Here is a 15075-nt window from a genome sequence, read left to right on the forward strand (position 1 = left end):
GGAAATTCCTTAGAAAATTTGGTATGGAACCACCATTTGACCCAGCTATCCCACTCCTTGGCCTATACCCAAAGGACTTAAATCAGCATACTACAGAGATACAGCCACATCAATGTTCATAGCTGCTCAATTCATAATAGCCAGATTGTGGAACCAACCTAGATGCCCTAGATGAATGGATAAAGAAACTGTGGTATATACATACAATGAAATATTACTCAGCCATTAATAATGGTAAAATTATGGCATTTGCAGGCAAATGGATGAAATTGGAGAATATCATGCTAAGTGAGATAAGCCAATCTCAAAAAACCAAAGGACGAATGATCTTGCTGATGAGCAGATGATGACACATAGTGGGGGGTGAGAGGGAGGTAAGAATGGAGGAAGGAGGGACTGTATAGAGGGAAAAGAGGGGTGGGAGGGGTGGGGGGGAAGGAAAAAATAACAGAATGAATCCAACACTATTATCCTATGTAAAAGAATGACTACACAAATTGTATGCCTTTATTTCATGTACAGAGAAACAGTATGTATCCCATTTGTGTACAATAAAATAAATTTTAAAAAAAGGAGAATTTTTTTTTGAGAAAGGAATATGTTTTTTCAACTGGAGACTTGTTGAAATTAAAAATTATGACTGAAGGAAAAAAAAAGAGAGAGAGACTGAAAATAATAAAGTTGTATCTTTAACCTTCACAAAAACCCTGTTGATGTAAATGCTTTTAGAGAGGAGGAAACAACTTAGAGAGGTTAAGCCAATGATGTAAAAAAGTGACTTTTAGCCTGTTCTTTCTGGCTCCACAGCCTGTGTTCTTTCGGTGCCACTCTTTTAAACCTTGTGAAATTCTGCATTGATTACTGCAGAGGAAAAGAATTGACATTCCTAAATGAGAATCTTACATTGGTAATTCTGCTTGTTAAGGAAGATAAAATAAATGTTGTACACTGAATTGGGCATTTTTATTTCCCTCTACATTGTGTCTATGGAAAATTTTATAATTAAGAATCAGTTATTTGAAATAATTGAGCTAATCAGCATTTTTCTCTTAAAGGGCAAGCTCGTGTGGAAGAGGACATTCCTTGTTTTGGGGTCCTCTGTGCTAGCTGTGTTCAGCAGTGTGTACTTTGGTTTTCCTGGATCAGGAGGACTGTGCACATTGGTCATGGCTTTCCTTGCAGGCATGGGATGGAGCAACAAAAAGGTGAATACCATTTTAAGTCCTGCTAATGGCAGATTTGGGCCAGAGTAATATTTTTCTTTTCAGATACTTTCTTAACATTAAATTAATAAAAATTTTAGGGCTGGGGAGATAGCTCAGTTGGTAAAGTGCTTGCCTTGCAAGCATAAGGCCATGGGTTCGATTCCCAGCACCACAAAAATAAAAAAGAATAAAAATAAAAATTTTAATCACAAAAGTTATTTTCTGTACATAAACAAATGTACACCCAGTGCATGCATGCACATCCTTTTTGCCCTCTTACTTAAAATATATCATAGTTATACTATCCTGATGTCTTCCTTATTCTATTTATTTTACTTTTATTACATGTTGTGGTACTAGGAATTGAATCTAGAACCTTATGCATGCTAGGGCGGTGGTCTGCCACTGGCCTACATCCCCAACCCCTTTTTTGTTTTTTATTTTGAGACAGGGTTGCACACTAAATTGTCCAGGCTGGCCTTGAACTTGTGATCCTCCTGTCTTGGCCTCCTGTGTAGCTAGGATTGTAAGCATGGGCTACCATATCAGACTCCTTTCTTCCTTATTATTATTTTTTAATGACTGGAGAGTATTACACTACCTGACTAGATTATACTTTATTTAACCCGTCTCTTACTAAAATATATTTAGGTTATTCTAGTTTTATGCCTAGATAAACAGTGCTTCTGTAAAATATCCTTATACATACCATATTTCCTAAACCCTAAGACATTACCAATTCTTGAAACAACATTATTTTACATGCTACCAAGAAAGAAAGAAAAAAAACTGCCAATTAAGCTATACCAAAACATTCTAATTTCAGAAATTTAAAAATGTCTTAAAATCAACAAAATACAATATATCTTTGAGTTTCTCTATAGGATAAATTTTTAGAAATGGGATTGCTCTTGGAAAGAGTATGCACAATTATACTTTGAGAATATCAATTTGCCACATTAAAAGGTTGTATAGATTTACATTCCCAACAATGGTATATAAGAGGATCTGCTTTTCTTATTTGAGTAATTTTTAGTCTTCAGAAATCTGATCGGTAAAAAATTTATGTCACTTCTTATTTGATTTGTAATCATCTTTTCACGAAATTACTAGCCAGTTTTTCAAAAGGGTTTTTCTCATTTTATTATTTTTATTTGTCTATTTAGTTATATATGACAGCAGAATGCATTTCTATTCCTTGTACATGAATGGAACACAACTTTTCATTTCTCTGATTGTACATAATGTAAAGTCATACCATTCATGTGTTCATATATGTACCTAGGGTAATGATGTCCATCTCATTCCAACATCTCTTTCCCACCTCCATGCCTTCCCCCTTCCCTCCTCCCCTCTGCCCCATCTAAAGTTCTTCCATTCTTCCGTGGCCACCGGCCCCCCATCATGGATCAGTATCCACATATCAGAGAAAACATTTAGCCGTTGGTTTTGGGGGTTTGGCTTATTTTGCTTAGCATGATATTCTCCAACTCCATCAATTTATCTGCAAATGCCATAATTTTAATCTTTTTTAAGGCTAAGCAATATTCCCTTGTGTATGTATACTACAGTTTCTTCATCCATTCATCAATTGAAGGGCATCTAGGTTGGTTCCATAGCTTAGCTATTGGGAACTGAGCTGTTATAAATATTGATGTGGCTGTAGTATGCTGATTTTAAGTCCTTTGGGTATAGACCAAGAAGTGGGATAGCTGGGTCAAATGGTGGTTCCATTCCAAGTTTTCTAAGGAATCTCCATACTGCTTTCCAGAGTGGTTGCACTAATTTGCACAGTCCCACCAGCAATGTATGAGTGTACCTTTTCCCCCACATCCTTGTCAACACTTATTGTTGTTTGTACTCTTGATCATTGCCATTCTAACTGGAGTGAGATGAAATATTAGAGTGATTTTGATTTGCATTTCTCTAATTACTAGAGACGTTGATCATTTTTTCATATATTTATTGATCAATTATATATCTTCTGTGAAGTGTCTGCTCAGTTCCTTAGCTTATTTATTGATTGGGTTACTTTTTTTTGGTATTCAGGTTTTTGAGTTCTTTATATATCCTGAAGATTATGCTCAATTTAATGTGCATGTGGTAAAGATTTTCTCCCACTCTGTAGCATCTCTCTTCACATTATTGATAGGAGGCATCACAATATCAGATCTTAAACTATACTACAGAGCAGCAGCATGATATTAGCACCAAAATAGACAGGTAAACCAATGGTACAGAATAGAAGAGGCAGAGACAAACCCCCATAAATACAGTTATCTCATACTAGACAAAGGTGCCAAAAACATACATTGGAGAAAAGATAGCTTCTTCAACAAATGGTGCTGGGAAAACTGGAAATCCATATGCAGAAAAATGAAATTAAATCCCCATCTCTCACCCTGCACAAAACTCAACTCAAAGTAGAACAAGGATCTAGAAATGAGACCAAAGATCCTACGCCTAACAGAAGAAAATGTAGGCCAAATTCTTCATCATGTCAGCTTAGGACCAGACTTCCTTAACAAGACTCCTAAAGTACAAGAAATAAAATCAAGAATCAATAAATGGGGAGCTGGGATTGTGGCTCAGTGGTAGAGCACTTGCCTAGCATGTGTGTGGCACTAGGTTTGATCCTCAGCACCACATAAAAAAAATAAAACAAAATTATATTTAAAAAAAGAATCAATAAATGGGTTGGATTTAAACTAAAAAGCTTCTTCTCAGCAAAGAAACAATAACATGAATGTTTTTTTCATTTTAATAAAGTTATTTCAGTTTTTCTTATTTTCAAAAACTTTAACAATATTTTCTCAATATGTATTATGAAAATTTACTGTTGCCATTTATTTATTTTAATTTCCAGATACTTTTTTTAAAAATAGATTCAAACTTGACAAGATCATATGCTATTCTGCAAAGGAGTGGGTGAGAGCTTCCTAGAGCAGGGTTCATTAATCAGCAGCCCAGGCTGGCATGGTAGACAGAAAGCAGTGAGTCCTTAGAGAGAAGCAAGGAGGCAGCACCGACCCCTTCATCCTATAACCTTGCCTCTACCCACAAAGAAAGTGAAGTTATAGAAAAATAAGGGATGATATAAGTACTCGGTTTATAGCAGGAAGTTTCTCTTCAATAGATAAATATAAAAATAATGACTCTACCTGGTAAATGAAATGTCTATAGGCAATTTTTTTTTTTGGGGGGTGCTGGGGATCGAACCCAGGGCCTTGTGCTTGCAAGACAAGCACTCTACCGACTGAGCTATCTCCCCAGCCCTGGCAATTTTTTTTTTAAATTTTTTTAGTTGTAGCTGAGAATCGAACCCAATGCCTTACACATGCTCCGTGAGCACTCTACCACTGAGCCACAACCCCAGCCCCTTAGTAATTCTTGAAGTTGGCTGATACTGCTAGTATGTGGAAACACTAGCTTAAAATATTATTGGTTTTGATCTTCAGCCACACTGATGGGTAAAAAATAGTGTCTTGTTTTCTTTTAAACTTCTTTTATTAACGATGAAATTGAATCTTCTTTAAAATACAGTTAGCCATTTGTATTTTTTCCCTTTTTCATTGATAGGTCTTTTTTGTTTGTTAATTTCTGCTTTCTAGAATTGTACTTGTTTACTTTTCTACGAGTAATAATGAGATACCTATCTCATTACAACTTTGCCAGTTTAAAATATAGGTAGAGTATGATGGGCTTGAGAATCTATATGTCTCAAGTGCAAAGTGTTGATTATTCAGCTATTGATATATGTGCTCACATAACACATCTAAATATATGATATTAACATTTTGTGCCTTTTTTATCTTGTTCAGGACTCAGATCTTCTATTTTCATGTCATCAGACCGATCAACATCTTATTATGAGCTTTTCTCTCATAATTTTAATTTCCTTAAAGATGCCTCACTTATTCATATTAATAACCTTGAAAGGTAGATACGAGACTCATTTTACAAATGAGTACACCAAGGATTAATATTAAATAGATTGCCTAAGGTGAAACAGCTAGTAAGTGGCAGAGCCTGGATGAAAACAGGCCGTTTGTGTATGTCAAAATGGTTCCTTAAAAAAAGGAAAGAAAACTAATGTTTATTGAATCAGGAATGTGCCAATAGTTACTCTCCATGTCTTTTCTAACTTAGGACTTAAGATAAGTTCCTACTTCTGAAGCCATCAAATCAATGAGTCCAGAATTGGGATTCTTTTCTCCCTGGTTCAATAGGATAGCATAGTCTAAGAGTTGAGATTTCTAAGGCTAATCTCGACACTGTAGTTTACTACTGTATGACCAGGTACAAATTATCTAACTTCTTCAGCTTCATTTCCTTTTCTCTAAAATGGGGAGTGATATAGCAACAACTTCATAGAGTAGAGGAATGAGTGAAATCCTCTACAGAGCACTTAGCACATACTCATAGAATACTCAGTAAATTATAGCCCAGTTATTTCTGTTAACTTCTGCCAAAGCAGCATGACATACTAAAAGTGTGTAAGATTTAAGCTATGGAGATTGGGATTCTAATTCCAGTTCTACTACCCTCTACCTGTATAATCCCAAGCAAGTTATTTGCCTTCTTTAATACTCGTTTTTTCAACTATAAAATGAAGACAAAAATAATGTCTAAAAAAATCGTTGTAACTAGTATGTAGGAAAATGGAAATAATACTCTTGTAAATTCTGTAGTATTCTAGCAATATTGCTGTTGAGTTGTTATGCTTTCTTTTTCTTTTCTTTTGCTTTAAATATTTCTTTAGGGGAAAGAACTCTCCACACTTCCACGCAAAATTAAGAAAAATATTTTACAGTCCAAAGAGTCTTTTTGTGTTGCTGTTTGTTTGATTGTTTGTTTGTTTAACAGCTCTCACACCATGAATTTATGGGAAATAGTTCCCAGAAACTCAGGCTTCTTTTAACTGGTTCTCACAAAGTGTGCTTCTCTAGGCAGTACGGGCTTGTGCTTCAGTTGAATCCAGCTACCTCCTCTTCCTTCTTCTAATCATTTTCCTTCATGCATGATCTCAAAAAGTTATCTTGAGTTGATAATGCTCAATATACACGTTAAATCTCTTGGCAAAATCTCGACCTTAGCTTGCTTGTTTACAACACCAACAGCACGCTAGGTAGCTTGTAGACTCCTAGTTTTGCCTTGGTAACATTTGCGGGGCATTCCTTTTTGAACAAAACCCATTCCCTTGATGTCTGCAATATCATCCTTCTTGTACATTCCCAGAAATGTGACCAAAGTAACAACTTCATGTTTTCTAAAAGGCCTGGAGAACATACATCTGGTGCCTCTCCTCTTTCTCTTTGTTTTTATTATTTTGGCAAATTACTAGAAGATAGCAGTTCCTCGAGTTGTGATACTTCAAGAAACTAAAATATTTTATAATTGTGTTTGTGTGTGTATTTTTCTGACACAACATCATGTATTTCTGCTTGGTTTCCCCAATAATAATCAATTGTGTCATTTAAATACAGTCACCGTTTTAAACCCCTCTTTCATCTATGTTTTCAAAATCAGTGCTTCTTTTGACAACCGTTATAATTATGAGGTTTTCTTTTCTTCATATACTTTGGATTTTTTTAATTGATAAATTATCTGAGAACTATCAACTCAAATAGATACCTAACTCATGAAGAAATCTCCATTTCTCTTAACTTTCTTCTTTTCTCCATCCTTGATTGTGATTTACATTTTTGAAAATTCTTACTAATGGTACATACAGATGTATAAAGTGGTCTTAATTTTCAACAGATAATAGTCTTCATTGCTATGGTCTTAACTTCTTCTGTAAATTGCCTATTTGATGAATCCATTTTATTTATTAAAAATTTCATTTTAGTTTTGACCTTATGTAAAAGCCACAAGAAGATGTGACTTTTCTCCCCATTTTTAATTTTTACAGTATATAAGTCCATGTCCAGTGTCAACTAAAGTGTCATAATCAAAAAACAAATTGTGATTTTTTGTCTACTGTTAGAAATAGAAATTATTTGATAAACTCTTTAGTTCTTCCACTTTTATTGATGTCCTGAATGTATGAAATCTATTTGAAGACTCCCCTCACAATTAGTCACAGCAACAAAGAAAACTAAGCAACTTAAATAGCGTTTATTCTTGTTCTTTATTACTATGATTATCAACTACAGTCTAAGCTTTCATTATGATATACTCAAAAACTAAATTAGGATAAAAATTAAAGTTATGTGGAAGGCTAGCAAATGGACCCCAGTTTTGACAAAGCTAATTTTTGTCATTAAACAATAAAGGATCTTAATATAATCTATCATTTTACAAATAAGGTGCTGATATGTAGGCTACTTGCAATTAATGGTGATAGATTTGAACCTAAGTTTATCACTTTCCTTATAATATAAAAATATAAATTTTTGCATTTTATCACCATAGAACCGTTAAATCAATCAAACTCTAACATACTTTCAACAATTTTAAACTAACAGAATCTTCAGCCTAATAAACATACCAGAAATAATAAAAATGAAGGAGAAAAAGAAACAATGTAATCTTTCTCTGTAATTTACTCAATAAGGAATTACAGATTCTTAAAGAGATATAACAGCATAAAATATCATCCAAAAATATAGATTCTTATTAGTTAACTGAAAAGAATATCTGTTCAATATAAATTCTTAATGTTAACAGATACTAATTTCTTTTCCATAAAAAAGCTTATCAACTTGCTCTCCTACCAGTTAGTGTTTCCTTACAATCTCACAAGTACTTGACATTATGAAAACTTTTTAGTATTTTTTTCTGATGTGCTGGGTCCTCTCTCTCACACCCCAAAAGTCATATCATTTTAATTTGTGTTTCTCTGATTTCTGAATTTTAGCATCTTAAGTTTTTTGGCCATTTACTCTTCTGTGTTAGAAATATCTTCATGCACTTGTTTTCTCTGTTCTTAGCTAATCCTTTGTTTATGGTCATCATAGAAATAAAACCTGTCTTGGACTGGGCATGCAGCTCAGTGATTGAGTCTTTCTTAGCACGCAAGAGGCCCTGAGTTTGATCTCTAGCACCACAAAATTAAAAAAAAAAAAAATAAGAAAAGAAAGCCTATCTCAGGTCAAGTGATTTTGATTCAAATTAGTTAAAGTCTTGACATTTTTAGCTTCACATAACAAAAATGCATGTGTTCTGTTTGTTTTCTTTTAGGCAGAGGTTGAAAAGATAATTGCAGTTGCCTGGGACATTTTTCAGCCACTTCTTTTTGGACTGATTGGAGCAGAGGTATCTATTGCATCTCTCAGAGCAGAAACTGTTGGTAAGAATTTCAAAGTGGTTCTTATGCTAAAGTCAGATCTTTTTATATTCAGGAGAAATGTCCTCAGTGGTTATGTGTTCAGTGGTTCCCACTGTCACAATTACATGAAAAGTTAATTATGATCTAAGTCTTTTAGAGTGGTAGGTTAGAAAATACTGCTTGTTAATCTAAGACAGTAAATTCTATACCTTTAATGCTATTCCTTGTAAAGAAAAGAAACACTGCTGACTCCTATCCAGAAAATTCAGGTGTTAAAATTCTTTGTTGAAGGATAGGAATGTTCATCTAGCCATATTCTGATTAAGGGCTCGAATTTTAAAGATAACTAGTTAGTTCTATAATGTGTATCCATGGAATAGAAATGTTTGTCATTCATTCATTCTTTTATTCACTCAAGCAATTAAAAAAAACATCGATTCACACACAGCAATGTGTGTATATACTCATTCTTTCCTCTTTTCCTCATCATGATATTCTCCCATACATACTAGGAGCTACCTCCCTTGCTACCTCCTTCTGAATTGCAAATATAGATTCTTCCCTTTTTTGTCACGCATCTTCAAATATCCTTGTTACAGTTTTCTCCTCTTTAGAATTTAAGCAATCTCTAATCTCTCTCATCTTAAAAAGACAGCCTTCCATTCTGACATATGCTACAACATGGATGAACCTTAAGGACCTAGGCTAAGTGAAATAAGGGGGTAACAAGAAGATTAATACTATACGACTCCACTTACATAAGATACCCAGAGGAGTCAGATTCATAGAGAAGAAGGTAGAATTGTGGTTATCAGGGGGTTGGGGGTAGGGGGAAATGAGTATAGGTTTTTTAAGTTTTCAAGTTTTGCAAGGTGAAAATGTCCTTGAAGACTGACTGCACAATAGTATGAATGTATTTAATGCTACTACACCTGCGCACTTAAAAATGGTCAAGTTGGTAAACATTATGTGTACTTTACCTCAACTTAAAATAATGCATATATGGAAAAAATGTATTGAAAATTATAAATATATGTATTCTCTCTTCATTTATCTTGCCCATTACCTATCAACATTATTTCTTTTTCCCAAACTTTTCAGAGGTAATTACATTCTATTTAAATTCTATTCCCTTTCTCAGTACATTTCTGTCTAGCTTCCACCCCATCACATAACCAACTGTGATCTCAGAAAGATTTCATTGTTAAGTCTAATCTTTTACTTGATTTCTTAGAAGCATTTGGTGCTGTGCCTCTTTAAAACACTCTTAAATTGAATTCTGCTATTTTCCAGAGTCCTTTGAGTCCTCATTTATAATACGTGTAGCTTAAACATTGCTCTTCATCAAAGTTTCTACCCAAGTTTTCCATTCCTTTATCAATTCTTTGATCTTTCTTACACCAGTGACATCAATTATAAACTATGTCATTCCAAAATCAAATCTTTTGTATCTTATGCAGCAGGCAACAGATGCTTTCTTTAAAAATACTTTTTAGTTGTCAATGAGTCTTTATTTATTCCATTTTTTTATTTATATGCAGTGCTAAGGATCGAACACAGGGTCTCACACATGACAGGCAAGCGCTCTATCACGGAGCCACAATCTAGCCCCAGCAATAGACACTTTTGAATACCCGAGAGAAATATGCTTCAACAAAGAGCCACAAAAACTTTTCATAAAGAAACCATATGGCAGGTTCAGAAAAGATCTTCCTGTGATATCTAACCTTTGTGCTTGAAAAAATAGCATATCCTTTCTGAACTTGCAGGAGAATCTGTTGTGAATTTGGAATATGGTTTCTTTATGAAACTCTTATGACTCTTTGTCAAAAATACTAGCTGCCTATAGCTCCATCTGATTGGCTCATTCCCTTCATGCTGGCTGCTGACTATTTTTAATGTCACCCCTAATTTTTAAATCTGCAAAGAGTTCTCAGTTAATTTGATGAAAATATTATTTTTCTGCTTCTATGAACACTTACCAGTTTGTTTATCCTTCATTTATCATATAGAATATATTAATTAGATATTTATGTTTCAATCTTCCTCTAATTTTGAGGCTCATAAAAGCAAAGTTTGTACACGATACATTTTTGTGTCCCCAGTACCTAGATTAAAGCTTGTCATGCATGATACCATTTAATAAATTCTTGTTAAAAAAGCGAAAGAAAGTGTGAATCTTACTATAAAAGTATAAGGAAGATAACATTTATTTTTGTAAAAATTCAAATATGTTGAATTAATTTGTTTTTTTATAATTTAAATTTTTATTTTTACAGACTGCATTTTGATTCATTGTACACAAATGGGGTATAACTTTTCATTTCTACGGTTGTACACAATGTAGATATACACCATTCATGTAATCATACATATACATAGGATAGTACTGTCTGTCTCAGTCTACTATCTTTCCTTCCTCCACCCGCTCCCAGGTCATTTTCCTCTATGTCATCCAAAGTTCCTCCATTCTTTTCTTGCCCCACCTCCCCATTATGTATCATCATCCACTTATCAGAGAAAACATTTGGTCTTTGGTTTTTGGGGATTGGCTTATTTCACTTAGCATGATATTCTCCAACTCCATCCTTTTACCAGGAAATGCCATAATTTTATTCTTCTTTATAGCTCAGTAATATTCCATTGTGTATATATACCACAGTTTCTTTGTCCATTCATCAATTGAAGGGCATTTAGGTTGGTTCCAAAATCTAGCTATTGTGAATTGAGCAGCTATGAACCTTGATGTGACTGTATCACTGTAGTATGCTCTTTATAAACTGAGGAGTGGGATAGCTGGGTCAAATGGTGGGTCCATTCCAAGTCTTTTGAGGAATCTCCATACTACTTTCCAGAGTGACTGCACCAATTTGCAACTCCACCAGCAATGTCTGAGTGTGCCTTTTTCTCCACATCCATGCCAACACTTATCATTGCTTGTGTTCTTGATAACAGCCATTCTAATTGGAGTTAGATGAAATCTTAGGGTGGTTTTAATTTGCCATTCTCTAATTACTAGAGATGGTGAGCACTTTGTCATATATTTGTTGGTCACTCGAATATCTTCTGTAAAGTGTCTGTCCAGTTCCTTAGCCCATTTATTGATTGGGTTCTTGCATTTTTGGTGTAAAGTTTTTTAAGTTCTTTATAAATTTTGGAGAGTAGTACTCTGTCTGAAGTGTGTGTAGAAAAGATTTTCTCCCACTCTGTAAGCTCTCTTTTCACATTATTTATTGTTTCCTTTGCTGAGAAGAAGTTTTTTAGTTCGAATCCATCCCATTTATTGATTCTTGCTTTTATTTCTGTGCTATGGAGGTCTTGTTAAGAAGTCTGATCCTAAGCCAACATGATGAAGATTTGGACCTACTTTTTCTTCTGTCTGGTGAAGGGTTTCAGGTCTAATTCCTAGATCCTTGATCCATTTTGAGTTGAGTTTTGTACAGAGTGAGAAATAGGAGTTTAATTTCATTTTACTACATATGGATTTCCAGTTTTGCTAGCACCATTTGTTGAACAGGCTATCTTTTCTTCATTGTATGTTTTTGGCACTTTTTTCTAGTATGAGTAACTGTACTTATGTGGGTTTGTCTCTGTGTCTTCTATTCTGTACCATTGGACTACCCATCTATTTTGGTACCAATACCATGCCATTTTTGTTACTATTGATTTATAGTAGAGTTTAAGGTCTGGTATTGTGATACCTCCTGCATCACTCTTCCTGCCAAGAATTGCTTTGGCTATTCTGGGTCTTTTGTTCTTCTAGATGAATTTCATGATTGCTTTCTCTATTTCTATGAGGAATGCCATTGGTATTTTTATTGGAATTGCATTAAATCTATATATGGAAGTATGGTCATTTTGATAATATTAATACTGCCTGTCCAACAACACGGGAGATCTTTCCATCTTCTAAGGTCTTCTTCAATTTCTTTCTTTAATGTTCTATAGTTTTCATTGTAGAGGTCTTTCACCTCTTTTGTTAGATTGATTCCCAAGTATTTTTTTTTTTTGAGGCTATTGTGAATGGTGTTGTTTTCCTCAGTTCTCTTTCAGATGAGTCATTGCTTATGAATAAAAATGCATTAGATTTATGTGTGTTGGTTTTATATCCTGCTATTTTGCTGAATTCATTTTTTTAGGGCTAAAAGTTTTCTGGTGGAGTCTTTCGTATCCTCTAAATATAGAATCATGTCATCAGCAAATAGTGACAGCTTAAGTTCTTTTCCTATTCATATCCCTTTAATTTCTTTGGTCTGTCTAAATACTCTGGCTAGTATTTCAAGCACAGTGTTGAATAGAAGTGGTGAAAGAGGGCATCCCTGTCTTGTTCCAGTTTTTAAAGGGAATACTTTCAGTTTTTCTCCACTAAGAATGTTGTTGGCCGTGGGCTTAGCATAAATAGCCTTTACAATGTTGAGGAATGTTCCTACTATCCCTATTTTTTCTAGTGTTCTGAGCATGAAGGGGTGTTGTATTTTGTCAAACATTTTCTCTGCATCTATTAAAATAATCATATGATTCTTAACCTTAAGTCTATTGATGTGATGAATTACATTTATTGATTTCTGGATGTTGAGCCAACCTTGCATGCCTGGGATGAACCCCACTTGATCGTGGTGCACTATCTTCTTAATGTGTTTTTGTATGTGATTTGCCTGAATTTTGTTAAGGATTTTTGCATCTATATTCATCAGAGATATTAGTTTAAAGTTTTCTTTCCTTAATGTTTCTTTGTCTGGTTTTGGTATCAGAGTGATACTAGTTTCATAGAATGAATTTGGGGGGCTGGGGAGATAGCTCAGTCAGTAGAGTGCTTGCCTTATAAGCACAAGGCCCTGGGTTCGATCCCCAGCACCCACCGCCCAAAAAATGAATGAATTTGGAAGGGTTCCCTCCTTTTCTATTTCATGAAATACTTTGAGGAGTATTGGTATTAAGTTCTCCTTTGAGGTTTTGTAGAACTCAGCTGAGAATCCGTCTGGTCCTGGGCTTTTCTTGGTTGGTAGGCTTTTAATGGCTTCTTCTATTTCATTGCTTGAAACTGATCTGTTTAAATTGTAAATGTCCTCCTGGTTCAGTTTGGGAGGATCATATATCTCTAGAAATTTGTCAATGTCTTTGATATTTTCTGTTTTGTTGGAGTATAGATTTTCAAAGTAACTTCTAATTATGTTATGTATTTCAGTGGTGTCTGTTGTGATATTTCCTTTTTCATCATGAATTTTAGTTGAGATTTCTTTCTCTTTGTTAGTGTGGCTAAGGGTTTGTCTATTTTGTTTACTTTTTCAAAGAACCAACTTTTTGTTTTGTCAATTTTTTGAATTGTTTCTTTTGTTTCAATTTCACTGATTTCAGCTCTGATTGTAATTATTTCCTGTCTTCTACTACTTTTGGTGTTGTTCTGTTCTTTTTCTAGGGCTTTGAGATGTAATGTAAGGTCATTTAGTTGTTGACTTTTTATTCTTTTCTTGAATGCACTCCATGCAATGAATTTTCCTCTTAATATTGCTTTCATAGTATCCCAGAGATTTTGATATGTTGTATTGTCATTCTCATTTACCTCTAAGAATTTTTTCAATCTCCTCCCTGATGTTTTCTGTTATCCATGCTTCATTCAGTAGCATGTTATTTAGTCTCCAGGTGTTGGAGTAGTTTCTGTTTTTTATTTTGTCACTGATTTCTAATTTCATTCCATTTTGATCTGATAGAATACAAGGTAGTATCTCTTATTATTTTGCATTTCCTAAGGGCTGCTTTGTGGCATAACATATGGTCTATTTTAGAGAAGGATCCATATACTGCTGAGAAGAAAGTGTATTTACTCATTGATAGATGGAATTTTCTATATATGTCTGTTAAGTCTACATTATTGATTGTGTTATTGAGTTCTATAGTTTCATTGTTTAGTTTTTGTTTGGAAGATCTATTCAGTGGTGACAGCGATGTGTTAAAGTCACCCAGAATTATTGTGTTGTGGTCTATTTGATTTCTGGAATTGAGAAGAATTTGTTTGATGTAATGGATGTGTCATTCTTTGGGGCATAAATATTTAAAATGTTATATCTTCCTGATTTATGGTTACCTTAAGCTGTATGAAATGTCCTTCTTTATCCCTTCTTACTAACTTAGGCTTGATGTCCACTTTATCTGATATAAGGATGGAAATCCCCGCTTTTTTACTGAGTTCGCGTGCTTGGTAGTTTTTTTCCCATCCTTTCACCTTTAGTCTGTGGATGTCTTTTTCTGAGATGAGTCTCTTGAAGACAGGATATTGTTGGGTCCTGCTTTTTAATCCAGTCTGCCAGTCTGTGTGTTTTGAATGATGAGTTTGGGCCACTAACAGTCAGGGTTATTATTGAGATATAATTTGTATTCCCAGTCATTTTGGCTTATTTTTGGTTTTAATTTGTCTTGGTTTCTCCTTTGATTGGTTTTTTCCCTTTAAGGTAGTTCCTCCCTTTGCTGACCTACATTGTTGTTTTTCATTTCCTCCTTGTGAAATATTTTACTGAGAATGTTCTGTAGTACAGGCTTCCTATTTGTAAATTCTTTTAATTTTCATTTATCATGGAAAGATTTTATTTCATCTTCAAATCT

General features: G+C 34.2%; 1 protein-coding gene across 2 annotated transcripts in view; it reads left to right on the plus strand.

Annotated features, from left to right (window-relative positions):
• The window catches only part of Slc9b2 (solute carrier family 9 member B2), a 56958-nt gene that overhangs the window by 32622 nt on the left and 9261 nt on the right, over positions 1–15075 (plus strand). The window contains exons 9-10 of one of the 2 annotated variants that reach the window (XR_007110466.1): positions 1056–1205; positions 8391–8465. Coding sequence is in view for 1 of the 2 variants with exons in the window: in XM_047566110.1 (XP_047422066.1) it covers positions 1056–1205; positions 8391–8499 (259 nt within the window). In the remaining variant the exon portion in view is untranslated. Of the gene's footprint in view, positions 1–1055; positions 1206–8390; positions 8500–15075 lie in introns of both variants that reach the window. The other variant, XM_047566110.1, reaches the window with a different exon arrangement.

The sequence above is a fragment of the Sciurus carolinensis genome, chromosome 10 (genome assembly GCF_902686445.1).
Source record: "Sciurus carolinensis chromosome 10, mSciCar1.2, whole genome shotgun sequence".
NCBI lineage: Eukaryota > Metazoa > Chordata > Mammalia > Rodentia > Sciuridae > Sciurus > Sciurus carolinensis.